At 37.8% G+C, this 22,011-nt stretch overlaps 1 protein-coding gene across 3 annotated transcripts in view; it reads right to left on the bottom strand.

Annotated features, from left to right (window-relative positions):
* The window catches only part of LOC103720100 (inositol hexakisphosphate and diphosphoinositol-pentakisphosphate kinase VIP2-like), a 65,836-nt gene that overhangs the window by 13,713 nt on the left and 30,112 nt on the right, over positions 1–22,011 (bottom strand). For all 3 annotated transcript variants that reach the window (XM_008809649.4, XM_008809650.4, XM_008809651.4), the window contains 4 exons: positions 16,925–17,007; positions 16,633–16,695; positions 16,463–16,537; positions 14,901–15,026 (listed from right to left, as the gene is read on the bottom strand). In XM_008809649.4, the coding sequence (XP_008807871.2) occupies positions 14,901–15,026; positions 16,463–16,537; positions 16,633–16,695; positions 16,925–17,007 (347 nt within the window). The remainder of the gene's footprint in view (positions 1–14,900; positions 15,027–16,462; positions 16,538–16,632; positions 16,696–16,924; positions 17,008–22,011) is intronic.

Here is a 22,011-nt window from a genome sequence, read left to right as displayed (position 1 = left end):
GAAGGAAATTCCATCGCATCCAAGCACCCGTGCCAGCTCCCGCGGCATCTCTCCAGCAATCAAGCCTCCGTCCGCACCATCCGCGTCGCTTCCAGCGCACTCCAACCGCACCGTGACCCCAGCTCTTCCACGATCAAGACTGCAGCTCCTCCGCCTCAGCCCTCTCCCTCCTTCCGTTTCTTCTCCAGCCAGCAGATCCCAGCAATCACGCACTCTCCCCCTCTCGACGCTTCAAGGATTGATCTATAAATAGGGGAGAAAGGAGGAGGAGGAGGGAGCTCGGAGTGGTGGTAGCCGGCGGGTCCAAGGAGGTGGTGGCCGGCGGGTCCAAGGAAGAAGAAGAAGGAAGGAGAGAGCTCGGTGGGGAAAAGAAGATCAGAGCAATCCTCTGTTTTTTTGGGAAAGAAAAGAGTAAAAAAATATTTTATGTTCTAACGGGAGGAAGAGGTTTTTTGTTTTATTTTTTTTTATGTTATTTGCAAAAGAGAAGAAACATTAGGTTTCCAATCTCCACTTTTATTTGTAATGAATTTTCTTTTAAGCAAATCTATCATTTCTCTTTCATGCAATCCTTGTTCTAGGTTTAGTTAAATTTCTGTTTTCTTTATGCAATCATTTAATTTTTCTTTTTATGCAATACATCTAATTTTTCTTTATGAAATTTATGTTCTAGGCTTCAATCTTCCTAAGCACTATTTTTATCCATGCCAAAGTTTTCCTTTGAATAGTAAAACATTTCATGAATTTATAAAGGCTCTTTGATTTCTAAGTACTTGTCTTTTTATTATTTTTTTATAAAAAAATATTCTCCGGTAGACTAGAGAATTCATCAACATCCTCAAAATAATGTTTTTTTCTTTTATCATTCAAAAATCGATTTCAAATCCGAGGGAACGTTCTAATTTTTATGCAACTCCAATCGCCTCCCTGTGGATCGACCTCTTACAACCGCTATTCTTCGAGTAGGAAAGGTAAGAGTAGAATTAAATTTAACTTTTGTTCGTCGGTTCTAACAACGATCTGTCTAGCATATTTTTAGGTAGACAGGAAAGGACGAACAGAATTTTGGCGCCGTTGCCGGGGAGGCAAATCGAGAAGCAAGAACAATCACGAAGATCAAATTGGATTTTGGATGCCCGGAGTGAACGCACTCCGGTAGTAAGTTTTTATTAATTTTCTTTATTTTGATTATTTTTAGTTAGTAATTTCGTAGTTATTAAATTCTGAAATTTGAAATTCGAAATTAAAGTTTTCTAAAAAAAAGTAAAAAAAAATTGAAAAAAATTTCAAAAAAAAAATCAAGAATTCAAAATTTAAATTCAAAATTTGAATTCTGTGATTCGAAATTTGAAATTTAAATTCTAAAAAAAAGTAAAAAAATTAATTAAATTAAAAAAAAATTCAAAAAAATATTATTTCTGCTAGTAATTGATAGGGTGCAATCCCCCGAGGTGATCATACCTCTATTGGGACTCCTCACGGAGTAATCTCCAGAGCTTATTCAACGGGCATTCGGAGATTGACTGACGCATAAAGATTGTGTTTAGTTTACATTCAAGTTATTGCTAAAAAAAAAAATAAAAAATAAAAAAAATAAAATTTTTTTTAGTAAAAGTAAAAAAAAAAATTGCTTGCTCATTTAATCAATACAACCTAATGACATTGCATAAACTTTAAAAAATCATTGATTATTTGCTGCATTTAGTATTAAGCATTTGCATAAAAGAATTTAAGGGCAAAACCCATTAAAAAGATAAGGTCGGGAAGTCATTACCTGTCCTTAGCCCAAAAATCACCACCTTGCATACATATCCTAAGCCAAATTAAATTAAAATCAAATTAGACGTTGGCCTTAGGGTTTTCGAGCTCAATTAGGCTCTTGGAAAGAAGCGGCTGAAAGCCACTCCAGTGAGAATTTAGTAATTGGTGATGTCTAGGAAAGTTTTACAACAGTGAGAACTGTTACGGGTATTGTGGTATCGGTGTATCCCTTCTGGCACCACCGCACACCCCGGGACTTTCCTGGTCACTGGTTACTGGATCACTTAACTGGTAAGCTCAAGCTTAATCTGAAAGGGAGATTAGGAGCTGTCTAATCTAGAGGAAATTTCAGGAATTTTTTTAACCTGATAAGTCTCTGTGCAACTAGATTTAAGAAGCTACTAAACCTCACTTAGCTCTAAGACTAATAGGGTCAAATTGTTGTGTGGTGTTGATTGTGGTCATCTTGGTCTAGCCCTTCTTCTTATCTTTTAGGATTTCGTTTAAAAAATTGAGTCTAATTAAGTTGTGGAAAATGTATGCATGGTAGAAGGTCATTAAGGGATAAGTTAACCCCATTTGATCCTGAGATTGATAGAACTTTTCATCATAACCTGCGAACTGTAAACCAACCGTCGATCTCTACAATGGGTGAACATATTAGAACCCTGAATGAATTATTCGCTCCTGCATCCGCTAGTCCACCTACATGTATAGTATTGCCAATAAATAATGCAGCCCAATTTGAAATTCGGGCTGCAACAATAAACATGTTACCCAAGTTTCATGGGTTCGAGAGTGAACAACCCTATATTCATCTAAACAAGTTTTTGACAATCTGTCAAACATTTAGAAATCAAAACTTAGATGAAGAGGGTATTAAATTAAGATTGTTTCCCATGACTTTAGAAGATCGTGCTGCTGCATGGCTGTATTCCCTTGCTTCAAATTCCATCACATCATGGGAACAGTTGTCTAGGAAGTTCATGGCTAAGTTCTATCCCATGGTAAAAACTGAAAAAATTAAGGATGCCATCAGAACTTTTAGAGAAAAATCTGAGGAGGAATTTTCCCAACTTTGGGAAAGATTCCATGATCTGTTAGTCAAATGCCCGCACCATGGGCTTGACAAGGCTGATCTAGTACATTTCTTTTATAAAGGACTAACTCCGGCACATAGAAACATGATTGAGTCCATGCACAAGGGTAGGTTCATGAACCAAACCCCGGATCAAGCCTATGAATTTCTTGTTGACTTAGCCGAGAACGCCCAAAATTGGAGTAGCTATGGTGAGGAAGTAAATAGAGATGAGTTCGGGTCTAGAAAACCAGGTAATTATGAAATGAAAACAGACCCAGAACTCAAAAATGTTATGTCCAACCTAGTGAATGGGATGAACAATTTAAGTAAAAAGTTTGATGCTTTTACTGTTTCCACTAGTTCGAGTTCATACAAAGAGTCAAATCCCATCATGAAAGTGGAACACGAGTCATATAGTTTGTGTGTCTTGTGTAACAGTCCGGAGCATCTAGTGGAGTGCTGCCCTAATCTGCCCATCATAAAGGCCGAGCAAGCAAATGCTCTAAATTCATATAGTGCCTTTAAGAAGCCCACTCCCAACTCGTTCAGCCCAGTTTACCACCCTGATAATAGGTTCCACCCAAATTTCTCATACAAGCAAAATGAACCTATTCAGCATCAAAGTGGTCCACCAGGTTTTCAAAACAACTTCCCCAGGATAGGTCCACCACAGATGAACCAACCTTTGGTTCCATCTGTACCGCCTTATAATGCCCCTATCCCACAGCAATCTTCACAATTAGAAACCATGATGGCTAATATGATGAAACAACAACAAGATTTTATCAAACAACAACAACAGACCAATACAGCCCAAGCTCAGACTAACCAATTCCATGCGCAAGCAATTGCAAAACTTGAGGTTAGCTTGAGCCAAATAGCTAACTCTCTAGGGGATAGGAAGAAAGGTGAACTACCTAGTCAACCAGTGCCTAACCCTAGTAGACAACAAAATCAAGGTCAGATAGGTCAGTATCAAATCAATTCTAATGGAAATCCGACCTATGAAGTCCAGGCGATTACCACTTTAAGGTCTGGCAAGCAAGTGGACAATAAAGTCCAACTTCCTGAACATGAAAAAGAAAATAAAACTGAATCCGATAAGAACCCTATTCAGAAGAAGGGTCAAGAACAGGATAAATCAGACAAAAAGAAAGAATCCATAGAAACATACAAACCTAAGGTTCCCTTTCCCAGTAGACTTCAGGACTCCAAGAAACAATCTAACTTTGATGAAATCATGGAAGTCTTTAAAACTGTTCGGATAAATATACCTTTTCTCGATGCCATAAGACAAATTCCCTCCTATACAAAATTCTTGAAAGACCTCACCACGGTCAAAAGAAAAACCAGCATTCCTAGGCAAGCTGTTATGGCTGCACAAGCCTCATCTCTCATTCAACAACAGATTGCCCCGAAATTCAAAGATCCTGGTTGCCCCACCATTGAAATAAAAATAGGAGAGACGATCATCCAGAGAGCCCTATTAGATTTAGGAGCCAGTGTGAATCTACTTCCCTACTATGTGTACCAAAAGTTAGGTTTGGGGGAATTAAAGCCTACAAATATTACCCTTTCCTTAGCAGATAGGACAGTGAAGTACCCCAAGGGGATTGTAGAGGATGTAATAGTGAAAGTAAATGAGTTTTACTATCCTGTGGACTTCGTTATCCTTGAGACCGAACCTGTAATATATCCAGACAATCACACACCTATAATTTTAGGTAGACCCTTCTTAGCCACAGCAAATGCTGTGATCAATTGTCGAAATGGGATGCTGAAGTTATCTTTTGGCAACATGAAAGTCGAGCTTAATGTCTTCAACATAAGTAAACAACCACCAGACGACAAAGAAATCAATGAAGTTGACATGATTGAAAGTCTGGTTCAGGAGACTTTCTTACAAACTTATAATAAGGATCCTTTAGAAGCTTACCTTGCCCATTTCGAGGAAGGGGTCAAGCATGTGCCCCTTAGTTCTGTTCCCCTTATGAGCATAGATCGTCACCAGCCGACTGTTCTTCATCGGACTCTTCCAAAACCATTCTTAGATAATGGTTGAAAAAAATGGGGATTTACATTTTGTCTGGCTGAAGACATAAAACTTAGCGCTCTTGGAAGGCAACCCAACATGTAAATATTTTCAAAAAAAAAAAAAAAAAATTTGCAGGTTTGCCCCTATTGTCACTTTACCTACCATATCAGGTAACTCCTCTATCCTATTACTGTTTTAAATTTTCTTTCACATTGAGGACAATGTTAGATTTAGGTATGGGGGAGAGAATATTTTTGATGCAATTAAAAAAAATATTAAAATTTAAAAAAAATATAATAAAAAAAAGGGGATTTCAAATTTTTAACTCAAAATCTAATCTTTTTGGCTGTATAAAGTAGGAATTGCTTTGACAATAGCTTTGAGTTAAGGAATATGATAGCAGTTTTAGCTTGAGTTGTCGTCCCACCTATCTTCTGCTAACATGATACAAGATGAGTTAGCACCTACACATAAGCACATGAATAGTGGGGTATGTAAACTTACGACTAATATGAATACTTTTAATCTTCGGGATAATTTAGAGTTATATGTGTGATGAACACCCTAACCTAACCAAAAAAAAAAAAGAAAAAAAAAGAAAAAAAAGAAGAGATAAAATAAAATAATGAGTTTAATTTAAGTCTCCTCACTGAGTAACTGGGCCTCCTGCCTGGTAAGCAGCGAGTGTTCGCGTAAAAAGGTGAGGACATTGAGATTAAACTCTGAGTGACTAATTTGGCCTTGAAGCCTAGTTAACTTGAGTTATTAAGCCTGTTAGGGTGTCTCTACACCTAGTGCCCTGAGCCATCTGGATCGGGAGTCATTGGCCTAACACTCGCTACATGGGTTAGCTAGAAAGCTTAATAAGGCTAGATATTGCACAAGTCATTCTTCTTAGCATTCAGTCTGAAAAAAAAAGAATAAATAAATCCGGGGTGTTCATTACCATTTAACTCTAGAAAGTCTTGAAAATTGGAATGATCATGTTGGAAGTAAGTGAAAGCCACTCATTTATATGATACTATCTTGCACCTCACTACATTCTTGACTTGTTAGCAGATAGATGGGGTGTAATGAAACTTGAGTTAGAGTCTGTTTAAATATGATAACAACAAGTCTCTATTGTCCTTGCAATTCTAGTTTCATACAGTAATACTTGTTCAAATTTCGAGTTAAAATTTGGAAATTCCTGACTAATGAAGTTTGTGGGTAACTTCACTGCAAACCCTCACGAGACAACACTCGTCCGCTAGGGTAACCTAGGGGTTTAACGGCTTGTTGCACATGCTAAGTGCAATCGTAATGCTCTACGAAAGTGAGTATTTATCTTAGGATATTTATATAATAAATAACACATTTGCTCTCTCATTTTATCATTTTCGCACTGAATTGCTAGAGACTAGCAATAAGCTAGTTGGGGGGTGTGATGAGAGCACAAAAGTGCGACCTACATGTTACTAAAATTAGTGTTATTGCTAACTAATAATGATAAATTCACTAGATTAATATTATATTCGGGTTTAACATAGATTAGTATAAATTAGAGATAAAATGCACATTGAGTACAAATTTGACTTCAAATCGGGTCCGAATCGGCTCCATTTCTTTTGTGCTTTTGGAAAATAATTTTAGGCAAATCTAAATTGGCCATGTCATAACTATAAGGTGCTGGGTGACCCATGACTTGAAAGACTTGCAACTGACCTCTAGTCAGAACAGATGACCCGTGACGAACTTAGTCCGTCTGTCTACAAGCCAAATTTCATATCACATTATTTTGTTCATATGACTAATTGGATGGAAATGGTATCTCCCATACCTTCCTCCAAACCCAATTCCATTGCAGAAACTGGCACAAGACCCATTTTCAGCCAAGCCAAGCACCCGTGCCAGCTCTTTCGGATTCCCAGCATCACGCGTCCGTATTCATCTTCCACCTCATCACCGGCGTCTCCCCAAGGCCGTGGTCCCAGCATCAAGCCATGATCCATGTCCCAGCAAGGCGTGATTTCCAGCGATCTCCCAACGCCCATCAAGCCGTGATCGGCTCCTCCGCGTCATCCCCACCTTGCAGCCGGCCCGTGCGGTGCCTCCCGTCGATCACGACCCCAGATCCATTGCGTCTCCTCCCATAACGTCCACACCTCCAGCTCATCCCGCAGCTCCTCCCTCCCTCCGCTTCATCAACGCCTCCTTCATTCCGTGATCCGGCGATCTAGCACCACGTTTTCCCCTCTTCCGTGATGCTAGCAGTGGTCCCGCAGCGTGTCTCCACCGCGTCTCTAGCCGTCTGCGACCAAATCCCCACACCTCCAGCCTCCCATTTCCTCTGTTCCAGCCAGCCATCCAGGAAGGAAATTCCATCGCATCCAAGCACCCGTGCCAGCTCCCGCGGCATCTCTCCAGCAATCAAGCCTCCATCCGCACCATCCGCGTCGCTTCCAGCGCACTCCAACCGCACCGTGACCCCAGCTCTTCCACGATCAAGACTGCAGCTCCTCCGCCTCAGCCCTCTCCTCCTTCCGTTTCTTCTCCAGCCAGCAGATCCCAGCAATCACGCACTCTCCCCCTCTCGACGCTTCAAGGATTGATCTATAAATAGGGGAGAAAGGAGGAGGAGGAGGGAGCTCGGAGTGGTGGTAGCCGGCGGGTCCAAGGAGGTGGTGGCCGGCGGGTCCAAGGAAGAAGAAGAAGGAAGGAGAGAGCTCGGTGGGGAAAAGAAGATCAGAGCAATCCTCTGTTTTTTGGGAAAGAAAAGAGTAAAAAAATATTTTATGTTCTAACGGGAGGAAGAGGTTTTTTGTTTTATTTTTTTTATGTTATTTGCAAAAGAGAAAAAACATTAGGTTTCCAATCTCCACTTTTATTTGTAATGAATTTTCTTTTAAGCAAATCTATCATTTCTCTTTCATGCAATCCTTGTTCTAGGTTTAGTTAAATTTCTGTTTTCTTTATGCAATCATTTAATTTTTCTTTTTATGCAATACATCTAATTTTCCTTTATGAAATTTATGTTCTAGGCTTCAATCTTCCTAAGCACTATTTTTATCCATGCCAAAGTTTTCCTTTGAATAGTAAAACATTTCATGAATTTATAAAGGCTCTTTGATTTCTAAGTACTTGTCTTTTTATTATTTTTTTATAAAAAAATATTCTCCGGTAGACTAGAGAATTCATCAACATCCTCAAAATAATGTTTTTTTCTTTTATCATTCAAAAATCGATTTCAAATCCGAGGGAACGTTCTAATTTTTATGCAACTCCAATCGCCTCCCTGTGGATCGACCTCTTACAACCGCTATTCTTCGAGTAGGAAAGGTAAGAGTAGAATTAAATTTAACTTTTGTTCGTCGGTTCTAACAACGATCTGTCTAGCATATTTTTAGGTAGACAGGAAAGGACGAACAGATATACCAGGATTTTCTGGAGAGGAACAACCAGATGAAGTCTTGGACTGGTTGAACGAGGTGGAAAAAGTATTTGCATACCTAGAGCTACCCGACAACAAGAAGGTCAAACTAGTGGCCATTAAGTTGAAGGGTTATGCTTCATCATGGTGGCAGCAAGTCCAAATGACAAGGATTCAATCTGGAAAAGCAAGAAATCAGACCTGGTCCAAGATGCAGAGAATGATTCGAAGCCAATTTCTTCCTCTTAATTATGGAGTTCTGTATCAGCAGTACCAGTCCCTCAAGCAAGGTATGTGTTCTGTTCAGGAGTATACAAATGATTTTTATAACATGAGAACTCGTGTGCAGATGGCTGAGACTGAAACCCGGGTTATTCATCGGTATCTAATGGGTTTGCATCCTAGCATTCGTAATTTGGTGGAGTTACAATCTTGTTGGACATTAGCCAGTGTTGTACAACTGTCTACCAAGGTTGAAGCCCAGCAAAATCAGCCAAATAAGCAACTAAACCAGGCTGGTAGGGTATAATCCTAAATCCCATAAAAAGGAAGCCGCAGTTGATGGAGGACAGGGAAGGTTTGTGCAACATACTGATGCATTGACCAAAGGCAAAGGACGTGGGCAAAACAAACCTAGCACCAATGCTGGAAGTAGTAGCACAACATCCCAATTTGTTGGGTCTAAAATGATTTGCTACAAATGTGGGAAAGAGGGGCATAGATCTTCTGATTGTCGAAGAGCAACCAACAATTTAATTGTTGAGAACAATGAATCCATGGCGGATGATGATGGTGGGCAAGTTGATGACACAACCTATGATGAAGGGTTGCTGGATTTTCAGGAAGATGGAGTAACACATGAAGATCAAGATCTTCCAAGCCCTGTGGTACAAAGAGTATGTTGACTCCCAAAGCTACGAAGGCTGATTGGTTGCGCAATAACATTTCAGGACAAGGTGTTCATTAGGAGGAAGATTATGCAATGTTAACATTGATGGAGGAAGCTGTAAGAATTTAGTATCCAAAGAAATGGTGATCAAGCTAAAGCTCAAGGTTCAGCCCCATCCCAAACCATATCGGATAACCTGGTTCAAGAAAGGAGGCGAAGTCCAGGTAACTCAACAATGTATTGTTCCTTTTTCAATTGGTAAAATGTACTCTGACAAAGTACTGTGATGTGGTGGAAATGCAGACTTGCCATTTGCTATTAGGCAGAACATGGCAATTTGATAAACAAACTGTTTACCTTGGCGACAAGGATACTTATGCCTTTTACAAGGATGGTATGAAAGTTGTTCTTGCCCCCATGAAAGTTGAGGAGTTTCCCAAGTCCCAAAAGGAGGGACACACGTGTGACTACCCAACAGTTCTTAGAGGAGTCCAAAGACATTGGAGTGGCTTATGTTTTAATGGTGAGAGAGGTAGAAAATAAAGAACAGCCAGCCATACCTACTGAAATTAAACCTTTGTTGGAAGAGTCTAACCTTTGAAGAGGTAGTTCCAAAAGAATTGCCTAATGAATTGCCCCCTATGAGAAGTATAAGGCACCATATTGATTTGGTGTCAGGTGCTAGCTTACCTAACTTGCCACATTATCGAATGAGTCCAAAAGAGCATAATGAGCTCCAAAGGCAAGTAGAAGCACTATTGCATAAGGGGTTTATTAGAGAGTCCATGAGTCCTTGTGCATCCCTTTTGACTCCAAAGAAGGATGGCACATGGAAAATGTGTGTGGACAGCAGGGCCATAAACAATATAACCATCAAGTATCATTTGATAATACTAGGGTTAGATAATATACTTGATATGTTATAGGGTGAATAAGTATTTTCCAAGATAGATCTTAAAAGTGGTTATCATTATGGTGCACGACCTAATAGAGCCTACGAGGACACCATTGCATACAGAAGATAGGCTCCTTATAGTGTCTATGAGGTGATGATGTTGCAATAACTTGATATTACATGTGGAGTAAGGTCCTTGGACGTATTTGGATTGGAGTCGCACATCGAACCCTATTCCACACCAATAACCTACGACCCGCATGCATATAGATATGGACTGTCTGAGGTGTAATCCTCAAGTGGATACTATCCTTCATAGCCTCAACCATTCTTCGAGTTGGATTTTGCTATCAGCATCTTTGGATGGCCAGCCCTAGGGTGGTCTTGAGTCAGACCAATGAGTCCTAAAGCAGCTATCCAATGGACCACAAAAGGATCGTGAAGGCATATCACGATATGGACCGCTTGGAGAGCTAGCATGATGCTCCTCCAAAGTACTATGATAATCCTGACGTCTATGAGTCACATTGACACTACCAGATTTTAGACATTGGTATATATTTTGTACTTTAAATATGTTAAAATCAATTCAATTTGCTACATTATGTGTTTTTACTTATAAATACATTCATCGGACAAGTCGCAATTCCATTTCATGAAAAAAAATAAAACAAGGTTAAAATGACAAATTGGACAACAAAACCAATAAAATTTTGAAGTACAAACCCGAAAAAAATCAGAACAAAAAAATTGGAAAAACAAAAAAATAATCAAAATGGTGTATCGTGTGTCGATTCATTACTGGTACCATACCATACCGCACCATCGAGCAACCAATGCATGTCCCAATATTGATACAGCCAATTTGCTACACTATGTGTTTTTACTTATAAATAAATTCGTCGGACAAGTCCCAATTCCATTTCATGAAAAGAAAAATAAAACAAGATTAAAATGACAAATTGGACAACAAAACCAATAAAATTTTGAAGTACAAACCCGAAAAAAATTAAAAAACAAAAAAATTGGAAAAACAAAAAAATAATCAAAATAGTGTATCGTGTGTCGATTCATTACCGATACCGTACCATACCGCACCATCGAGCAACCAATGCAGGTCCCAATATTGATACAGGCAACCTTGCTACAAATAGATGGGATATATATTTCCTCCAATTTTGCATAACATCAACTCTAGGTGCAATAAAAAGAAAATAATTGTTGGCTGAATTTCTAAACCACATAAACTATAGTCATAAACTCCAAACAAGTGATATAGCTTACATTCGTTCTCAATTTTTTTTCAGAGATTATATAATTTATTTTTATAACTCAATTAAAACCAATAGTTTTTTAACTTTTAGCAAAACATGCAATGACTCAGAAAGTTATTGCATATAGTTCATTAATTCTGAATTGCTAATTCTTTTTATTTTCAGCCTCTTTAGCAGCATGTTCTAGATGATAACTGATCTATTCGACACCTTCAAAGATTTTAAACATGACACTTTCAAATTCCTCCCAACTACTTGCCAAATTATGAATGCTTGATCCCCAACTTTGCAATTATAAACAAGAATAGAGAGGCAAAAATACCATAAATCAGCACAATTGCATGGTGAAATTAATATGCTAAGTCCATGGGCTTATTTCAAGTCCTTACTATAAAATTCTAGCCAACTCAAATAGGGTGGATCAATCCATAACATCTGTAAGCCAACCAGACACATATGCCTAAAACAACTCCCACAACTAAGGATGAAAACGTGTTGTTCTCAGGTCGGGCTTACCCCCGCCGGACTCGGCCTGCTTTATTTAAGTTGCACGTCTTTAGAGTCCAGGCCAGGGCAAGGCTCAGACCGGGCCCAAGACATGAATGCACCCAAGCAGCAGGGAGGAGAACAATCATTCCTCTGATGCCCCTCCACTTCACAGTGATTCCCAAAACTCAAATGCAAAGGGAGAGGGAGATAGATGGTAACATAGCCATGCTGAAGAAGAAGAAGAAGAAGAAGAAGAGGAAGAAGTGGATTAAAACAAAGAAGAAAATGAAGTGGTTAACTAATAAGCATAGCCACTTGACCGAGGAGAGGCTTAATTGCAAAATAAAGTGGGAACAGGATGCAGATGAACAAAGATGGATGTTGGGCAGTGACTAGAGGAGATTCATATCAGAAGATGGAGAAAGATCAGAAGGGTTGCTGTCGAGCAGCTGCAAGGCTCAAATGAAAGGGAATAGGGACACAGCTAGTGGACTCAGCAAGGTTCTTAAAGACTAGGAGAGAGTGATGGGAAGGAAGAGGACCAAAGATGGATGTTGAGCAGTGTCTAGAGGAGATTCGTACCATAAGATGGTGTAAAGTCAGAAGGGTTACGGGTTAGCAGCTGCAAGGCTCGAATGAGAGGGAACAGGGACAGCTAGTGGACTCAGCAAGGCTCTCAAAAGACTAGGAGAGAGTGAAGGACAGAAAGAGGACCAAAGATGGATGTTGGGGAGTGTCTAGAAGAGATTCATGCCAGAAGATGGAGTAAGATCAGAAGGGTTGCTGGTGAGCAGCTGCAAGGCTTGAATGAGAGGGAACAGGGACAGCTAGCGGACTCAGAAAGGCACTTACAAAACTAGGAGAGAGTGAAGGACAGAAAGAGGTGTAGCAGGAATTGCCAGCATGCAGCAACCAGAGGAGGTCTCAAATCAAAGCAAGGATGATGGGAAAGGGTGTTGTGTGAGACTGATGTTGTTGAAGGTAGATAGAACAGTGACATGGGGTGGGCTTAGAAACCAGTGTTTGTGTCATAGTCGAGGTCCAGGTCTGCACCTTGACTAAATCCTTGATGCACAGGGAAACTGAAATTGCACTCATACAACAAATATCTACCAGAAGAGCTGTTGTTCAAGGCTAAAGAAGGGAACAGAGCAAGACAGAGATGAGAGAAGTTCAGGAATGCCTTACACCTGCCTACTTGAAAAGCTAAAGTAAATTGTAATGACTTTTGTATCAGATAGTACTCACAACATCATCATTGATGTCACAAAATAGATGCCAGTAACAAAGGTAGTTGACAAGCCAATGCTAGTCAAAGGAATACACCCTACAATTAAACATGGCAGCTTGTTTCTATATTGCTTAAGTCCAATCTCTCCAGATGGCCATGCAACTGAGAACCATGGCAACACTTGATTTTCATTAACTTCTTGGTAGTTAACTTTCCTCACCTTTTTTTTATTTTTTCATCCTTCCCAACTGTAATTCCCCCCCTTTTCAAGTATATATGTTTTTTTTATCTTAGCGATTACATAACTAATACCTCCTTCCGTAGTCCGTACTCTTCCCCAATTAATTATTGAAAACTAATCACCTATTTGTTTGAAGAAAAACTTTTTAATAGCTAATAGAAAGGATTAAAGTACAATATTGCAAACATGCTATGTTGTGCAATGCTAGTCACATGCCAGAACTTCTAACTTCTAACAATGAATGAGTTTGTTAGACAATCCATTTCAATCCTTCTCCTTTGTGCCAGTTGACACACAATAGTGCAGACTGGCACACATTTTACAAAGGTCCATGCCCCTGTTCCATGCCTGCATCTTGCCAGCATGGTATGCCATGCCACACTTGCAGCACAACATGATAACCTTATGGATGCCAGAGACCAATGGTTCGTTGGTGCTCCCTATCTCCATAGTATTTCAAATTTTTTACACCACGAAAGATAAAAGAAATGTTTGTCAATAGTTTATACTCATAACTGACTACCTTATTTTCAGTTATCTTCCCGCAAAATTAAACTATGCCAACCAAGGTTCATCATCTCAATACAGGACCCCGTACAAGTACCATCCTATTATAGTGTTGGTACACAGTACGGTATGATACAGTTTGGCATACCAAATGTTGGTATAGTATGGTACAACATACCAGTTTGGTACCAGTAGGTACGGTATGGTGCTGATCAGTTCAGCAAACTTTACTAGCTATACTACAACCTTCAACTACTGGTACCAATCAGTTGCTATAAGTGCATGGGGAGAGCATGTGTAGAATAATAATATAGTTTCATAAGCAACTTGCATGCACACAATCGCAAAAAAAAGATAAAAAGCCTGAAAAAAATTAAGACAAAAGGCTTTACTGCCAAATTGAAATATGCATAATAGAATCAAGCATCAAAATGAGCCCTTGAGCAAGGGCTGGACAATGCCACACCTTTAAAAGGCATACTAGTCATGCTACTGCATAGTAGTGTTTAGTGTTTCACCACAAGTTTGTCTGAAATATATTAGTAAAGTCTGGATCTGGTACTACTACAGTGCTTAGAGCAAACTGGAGATTCTGGACCATTTAACTCCAAAAGCAAGCCTAACCATCTAAACTGAAATTAACTAGAACAGATTAACATGTCCTCAACCTTGAAAGCACTAACATGTCCTAAACCTTCATGCATTCTTCGGGGCCTAAAGGAGAATCAAAAGAAGCTCTTTTAATAATAAAAACTCCTCTAGAAAAAGTTTCAAACTAGCTTAAACACATGATTAGATTAAAACAGGCATACCAACTATCATTAGCTACACCAAAAAAGTATAGGCAAGAACTGGACCCCAAATATACTGAATCTAAAGCTCTTCAAAGGGCACACATTAAGTTCATAAGTAGACCCACAAGGTGCCGAAATATTCACTATGCATTAAAAGGTTCCTTGAAACTCCATGTATATATTAACTAAAGAAACAAACATCACCATGCCAGCAATAAGACAACTCTTCAGAAAGAAGAGATCTAAACTGGTAAATGATTATAAAAGAGAAAGTAACTTGAAGAAAAAAAATACCATTTTGGGAAGAAGTTGAGAAGCATTATTAGGAAGGCCTGCACCATCAACCATCCAGGGAAATTCTGCACTTCCATTGCTGTTTACCGTCTTTGCTTCAGAGGTTATGATGTCATGTAATCTAAACTGCAAGTTTAGTAAATTTCAGAGTTCAGAAAACAAAAGCAAGCTTACAAAGTTACAATATTAAGTTGATTCAACTCAACCAGAAATTCCTATAACTTTGAGCTAAGATATGAGGAAAGTATATCGTATAACTATAGAATGACTAAATCTTAGTACCTGTCTCAGACAGCAGAATACACACACACACATACACATATGAATATATATACATATAGATGTAAATATACATACATACACATATTTGTATATATAATGTATACAGTCGTCTCTTTAGAGACCCCAACCCGCCCCCGCCCCCAATCAAAAAAAAAAAAAACAGAAATCCCTGACACTGATGGAGGGGCTTTGAGGGCTTATGAAGATAGAGATGCTCGCTAGAAACTAATTATTATTGTTCAAAAACGGCTAGGGTTCAGCTAGGAAGCAACTGTGCTCTTACCAGAGAAAATACTTACCTGAAGCATCTAAATGTATGAAGGAAGCTTCATGTCAAAAATTACATGGCCTAATCCTTCAAAACTGGCTTTAAATACCATAACAATTTCTAACTAGCAAGTAGATTTTCTCTAGAAATAGAAGTTTGATCCGAGCAAGTTTGATGGTGCAACACCAAAAATAAAAGAGATAATAGGAAATGAGATACTACGTCAATTTTCAGATTCCAGCACAATTCGGAGTTTGGATGATTTGCAGTTGCACGTGCCAGCAATTCAATGGCTAATGTCATTAGATGGCAGTGAACACAATGCCCTTGATATATCTAAAAATCCAACTTCCAGATCAAGTTTCAAGGCTCTACTAGTAATAATTGATGACAACAATCTTAAAGGCAGTATCTCGAAAACCCCAAATTCCATTATATTTGTGCACAGCTTTGGAGAGGAGACCATAAAAACATGCAATACTCTCAGGGCAACAGCGGAATAAAACCATGCAAGATAATATCAATAGGTGATAAGAATACCACCAACTAGAAAACTCTACTATATACAATTGCAAAGCATAAAATAATCCTAAAAAACCTCCAAGAAATCCAAGCATAAATTCATCTCTTCATTTCTCTGCTCATTGCATTTCATTTTGCATAAAAATGGCCTATTTAAATTTTTTTAATGAGTTATACTAAGTTCTCCTTGCAAAGAGCCTTACCACTGTATTAACATGTAAATCTACAATGCATATTATATATTTTAAAAGATCACAATAAATGCTTAAGTTATTGATACGATGTGAAATACGTTAAATCAGATTCTTCTTGGGCAAAGGATGATGAACTCAAAATTATATTGCAGTAAGGATCTCCACTTTTACTAAAATATCAAAATATCAGTAACTTTTCATCTTTGATAAACATGATGGTCCAAATATCAGTGATTTTTCATCTTTGATAAACATGTTGGTCCAACTAATCAGCATTTCTATATTAGAAAACAAACCTTTGCTTCATCCATCTCCGTGCTAGCATCTTCTAGTCCATCCAACATAGAAGAGTCTTTACTAACCAGTGAAACCTAAAGGACATGAAAAGGTAGATAAAAGTAAAATTAATAAACTATTATCAATAATTTACAATGAAAAATACAAAAAAAAAAAAAAGAAAACGAACCAGAATTGGAGTTAACTGACCCTCCAAATCAAGAAGCCCTTTGGCAAATGCTGCTGCAGACATCTGCCAGAAAATTGGTTTTGATAAGCACTATATATTTCTTCTCAAAAAAAGTCTTATGCATTGCATGGCATGACAGCAGGACTCACCTTTTCCAAAGACCTTGAAAATCATTAACAAAAAATGATATTGACAAACACAAGAAAAACTAAAACACAGATAACAATGACAAGCAAAGTGTTAAAAAAATCAGCAGAAAATTTGATACTTTCAAACTATCCTGTAGTTGTACCTGAACCCGGCCTTCATCTGAACTGTATATCTTTAAATCATGTCGATAGGTACTATGAAGACGAAGCAAGCCAGTTCCTTCACCTAAAATTCAAAGAAATTTTATGAACAAATTAGTCAAGTTAACAACCATACAGTATGCAATTTATTCAAATTTGTATACTATAAATAATCATTGTGAACATAATTTGCTTAGAAAAAATGATCTAGCTACATGAATCTTTCCTTTTTGCTATTTATTTTTGCATAAAATGGCATCAAATATCACAACAAGCATTTCCAGATCCTATTCCCTAGATCCTAACTACAATTTGTAGTCCTATCCACTGTAACTTAAACTGGATCGGAGTGTTCCCTCTCACTGAAGCCACACATGCCTTTCTGAGATATGAGTAAACCATCTCAATTCAATCACTTTATCCTTCAAAGAATGCTTCTAATCGAGGTTGAAAACTCATGACCAAATCATGGCACACCCACTCCAAATTATTTGACTTGGGTTAGTTAACTAGGCAAGTTATCAAGTTATACAAACAAATAAAATAACTTACATGTATATCAGAAACAAAGGGATAAAAAACATAATAAAAAACAGCTAAAAGCACTAAATATTATATCTAAGAAAAACTAAGCTCTTAAGAAAAACAGGGAGAGAGAGAGAGAGACCTGCCAATAGCTGATGATGTATGATAATTTCCATAGAGCCATTTCACTTGGTTTAAGGTTTATTGTACAATAACAATGATGCACATCATACCAACAAGTTATCAGCACAAAACTAGCTAGACAATGTTGTATTGCCATGTGCCCACCCATACTATGGGATCTCAGAGCCAATAATAAGGGGTACTCCAATAGCATGATATATATGCTGATATGCAGGGACACAAACATCAACACTGCCCCACAAAATCCTTCTCCCTTTTTTTTCTAGAAGGTCTAGGCGCTCATTTATTTTTTTAGGATTTTTCATTTACGAGTTGAAACCTGGTGGATAATGGCACACTAGTATCATTCCACATCAACTCAAAGCAAGATCTGCAATCTTAGTAACAGATACCATGCCAATACCCATGGCTTGCTGTACTGGCCCAAACCGGGCAGTATGGAGCGTACCTTACCGTACTGATTCGGTACTGGTATCTGGTACAGGTGGTGTACTAATACTCGTATGTCGAAAAAATTACATATCATACTATACCGACAGTGCTTATGTAGCACCGGTACAGGACCCAATGCCGAAATGGTAAACATTATCAGTACCTATATGTTACTAGTTCATAAAGTATGGTACGCTGCACACCCTATACGGAGAACTCCGGAGCTCTTTTTTTCACTTTTTATTATGTACCATCTGAAACCAGCTGGTACGATTGGTACATGATGGTATGGTACAGTATGCATGCCGGTTTTGAGTGGCACCAGGCGGAACGGTACAGTTCAGCTCAATATGGGCCGGTAATGGCCGATTTGTGACCTATACCACCTTAAATGGTGTTTTTCTACCAGTGCCAACTCCGTACGGGTCAATAAGCCCCGAACCGAGCTATTCGAGGAAAAAAAAAGAAAATTTTGCCTCAAAGGAATTATTTCTTTCATCTTTCATATTTATATTAAAAAATCAATTTTTCTTTCTTTAAATTTAAATAGAAAATTGAAATCAAAGAAATTATGTTGTAAGAGGCATTGTAGGTTCATATCCTCTAGGAACAAATCTTCGGAGCTTCGAGGTGATTAAATACAAGTCAATTGGTGTTCTACGTCCATGCCATCATACTAGCACACTTAAGGATGTTTTACATTTATTCTTCAGATATTTTGTCATCCCATATATCTGACAATCAGAAATAAGTCCAATCTCGTACATGCATATCCTAAATAATAATTTCTCTATCTATATCCAAGAATATTGTTTGCAAATTTTTTAATAGAATTGTTTATTTTATTATGCAGGTGCAAGCTAAGTGTCGACACCATATGAAACAATGTGTCTACCATGCCAGCCACAACAGCATGATATTTGGACCATAACGAGGTAAGGAGTTTCTAAATGGACTCACCAAAAGTCATATTGTGGAACAAAGCTTCCATATTGGAAGCTCATGAGCAGTTATGTGAATATAGAAAAGAATTTGCAAAATACTAGAACCAAGGATTCATGTCCCAACAATGCCAACATGCATTCCACAGGTAGCATATTTCCAGGAATTAAGCTTCATATTTGTTCTATCTAAAATCTTCAGTGGTCTTGGGTTGATCTGGAATTAAGTGCATGGAAACCTCCACTATTAGACACTAGGTTGATCATTCCAAAAGATAGGTTTCTTCTGATTATCCCTTCGTCTAGTTTTCTTGATGGATGCCTAGAGGGTACTCAGCATTCCTCTCTTTTGTCTTGCTGGATACCTTGAAGAGAAGAGAGTAATTTTTACTATCACATTCATTAACTCTTTTCTCCAAGTAGGCATAGATCTTGTTCACATCATCCCACAATTTTCTTTTTTCATAGCGTCAATTGATTGGACCTGTTCGGAATGAGGTCTACTTGAGCTCAGTCCAAGCCTAGAATATAGCAACAATTATCAGTCCAAGTTTATGTACGCCATGATATATGGTTGTGCCAACTCCAGATGCTCGAAACAAGAATTCTTTAGACATGAAATTAGAGTAAATCAAGCCAATCCAGTAAATTGCCACCCAAAATTAGTCCTAACTATGAGGGTAAAGCACATTCTTAAAACTGCTTACAGGGTTTGCAGTACCAACCTGTACTGGCTGTATGGAGAATACCATCCCTATCCAGTATGCTGCTAGTATGGTATAGGTGCTTGGTACACCCTCATACCGACACATGGTGCCACAGCAGTCTCAACTCCAAAAATGTAGCATATGTTGGTACGACGGCTTATTACAAACAACTTGACTCATATCGGTAAGTTACAGGTACGACATCCACTACCAAGACTGAAAAAACATTGCTTCCGTATGTGTAAAATCTAGATGTTCAAATTGGTAAGATAGCATAAGGGCCACCAAATCATACAACTTATGATTTTATATCACCATGCAAGGCATTTCTTATTGTCAGTAAGGTTATATTACCAGCATAGATATATAAGAAAATTACTTCAATGAAAAAAATTATGGCTTCGAATACAGAGTTTTAAACTCCTCTTGGCTTATCGAAATTAAAAAGAAAAATGAACCTAGATAAGTGAATACATTAAACTCTAACAGAATGATTCGTGCAAGTTCTTTTGAGTTGCCAAGTCATTTTAGTCATACTAGACTAAATCAAACCCAACCAATCTTGTTACAATCTAAAGCTATTTGAGCCACCTGAAATTTTGACTTGAAATCTAAATATAATTTTCAAGACCAGGTCAACAAAGACAACTGTTGCCTAGCAACAAGCAACATGTGTCAATAAAAATAAACAAAATTTAAACAAAAGAAGAAGGGCTGTGTGCTTGTTTTTATATATTGCATGTATATATACATATGATAAAAGGTATTTAATTTGTTTTGAAGATTGTAGAAGAGGAGGAAAACCTAAGGTGACATGGGATGGATGTTTCGAGGAAAGACATGGGCAAGCTTGAAATATTACCAACGTGGCATTAAATAGGAATACTTTGAAAAGGAGGATACGTAGGGCTGACAACAAGTAGCTGGGATAAGGCTGGATGGCCCCGGTGATGATGTAAATAAACATAGTAAGATACAAGTATGAAAAACAAAAAATTGAGCTAAAGTTGAAACCAACTTATTAAATGCTTAACAGGAAAAAAATTCGCTTGTGATTCTAGGAATCAAAATATGTCAAGAGAATAAGTAAATCCATTATAAGCCAAATCTTTCAACAAAATAAATGTCGATCCATCAAGCTATGTTACAAATGATAGGAGTCAGCTCTATGACTGCTATTTATCAAAAATATCAAATCAGGTTTATTTGAGCTTTTCTTTTGATGAGTGGATCTCAACCTAGTCAAATTCACGGCTCGGAATAGTCGGTCATGTTGTCTAATAATCAGAACGAAACAAAGAAGGTAGAAGAGCCGAAAACAAAAATACAAGGAAGAAGGATATGTACAACAAGGCTTGAAAAGGCAAGTGTACCAGACCCATACTGCCTAGTATGTACAAACCCGGTTGGCCAGTTCAACCAGTACATCCTAGAATATGCCAAACCATGCAGTAATACTCCATGGGAGTGGAGATGGAGATTTAACTAACATTTTGGCTTGATTATATCCCAAAATTTATACAATTACTATAATGATTAGATGGCTAGTTAAATTTTAAATATTTAATTACATTTAAGACTAATTTACATCTTTATTTAAAAGGATTTTAAATCTCATGGGGTGGGGCTGTCCTGATTTGTCCATGGAATGAGACGCACCACCATCTCGCCCCATCTCAACACTTGGGCAGAATTCACAAGACATGCCAATAGGGACATTAGGACAATGGCAGGACAGTCTTGCCCCAATACTCGAGATGGTACCCTCCCGGTGTCCCATGAGACGTCCCACCAAGATCTAAGACTAGGCTTCATTGGTTAAGAAATTTTAGACAATTGAAAGCTTAACTACCAAAATTAATATAAATATCAATTTCTTAACTAAACATATATGACAATCTAAAAAAGGATCTAGGACTGAAAAAATTAGGAATTTATTGACAAAAATTAGATTATAACAATATATTTAGAAAAATTGATTTTGATAATTATTAAGAAACTCCATGGTCTAGAAAATTGAATGATATTTCTTTAGGAGCTAACACGTTTTTGCAAGACTAAAGGATTGTAATAATATAAACAAATTTTGATTTACTAAATCTATAGATTCTTGTAATTTACTATTATTAAGCAATTTACATAAATCAAATATAGTATAAAATTGAAGATATAACGCTTTTACAAGATGTCATCCTTTTTCATATACAATTTGCTTTTTTGATCATATATACTGAAAATTTAGAAAAAAAAATATAATAGTTTTTATTTGATATGAACTGATCAAATTGTTTTGTAATGATTGTAGCACAGTCTGCTATGTCATTATCGAACACCGTACCG

The sequence above is a fragment of the Phoenix dactylifera genome, chromosome 16 (genome assembly GCF_009389715.1).
Source record: "Phoenix dactylifera cultivar Barhee BC4 chromosome 16, palm_55x_up_171113_PBpolish2nd_filt_p, whole genome shotgun sequence".
Taxonomy (NCBI): Eukaryota; Viridiplantae; Streptophyta; class Magnoliopsida; order Arecales; family Arecaceae; genus Phoenix; species Phoenix dactylifera.
This window is presented reverse-complemented; position numbering and strand designations above follow the sequence as displayed.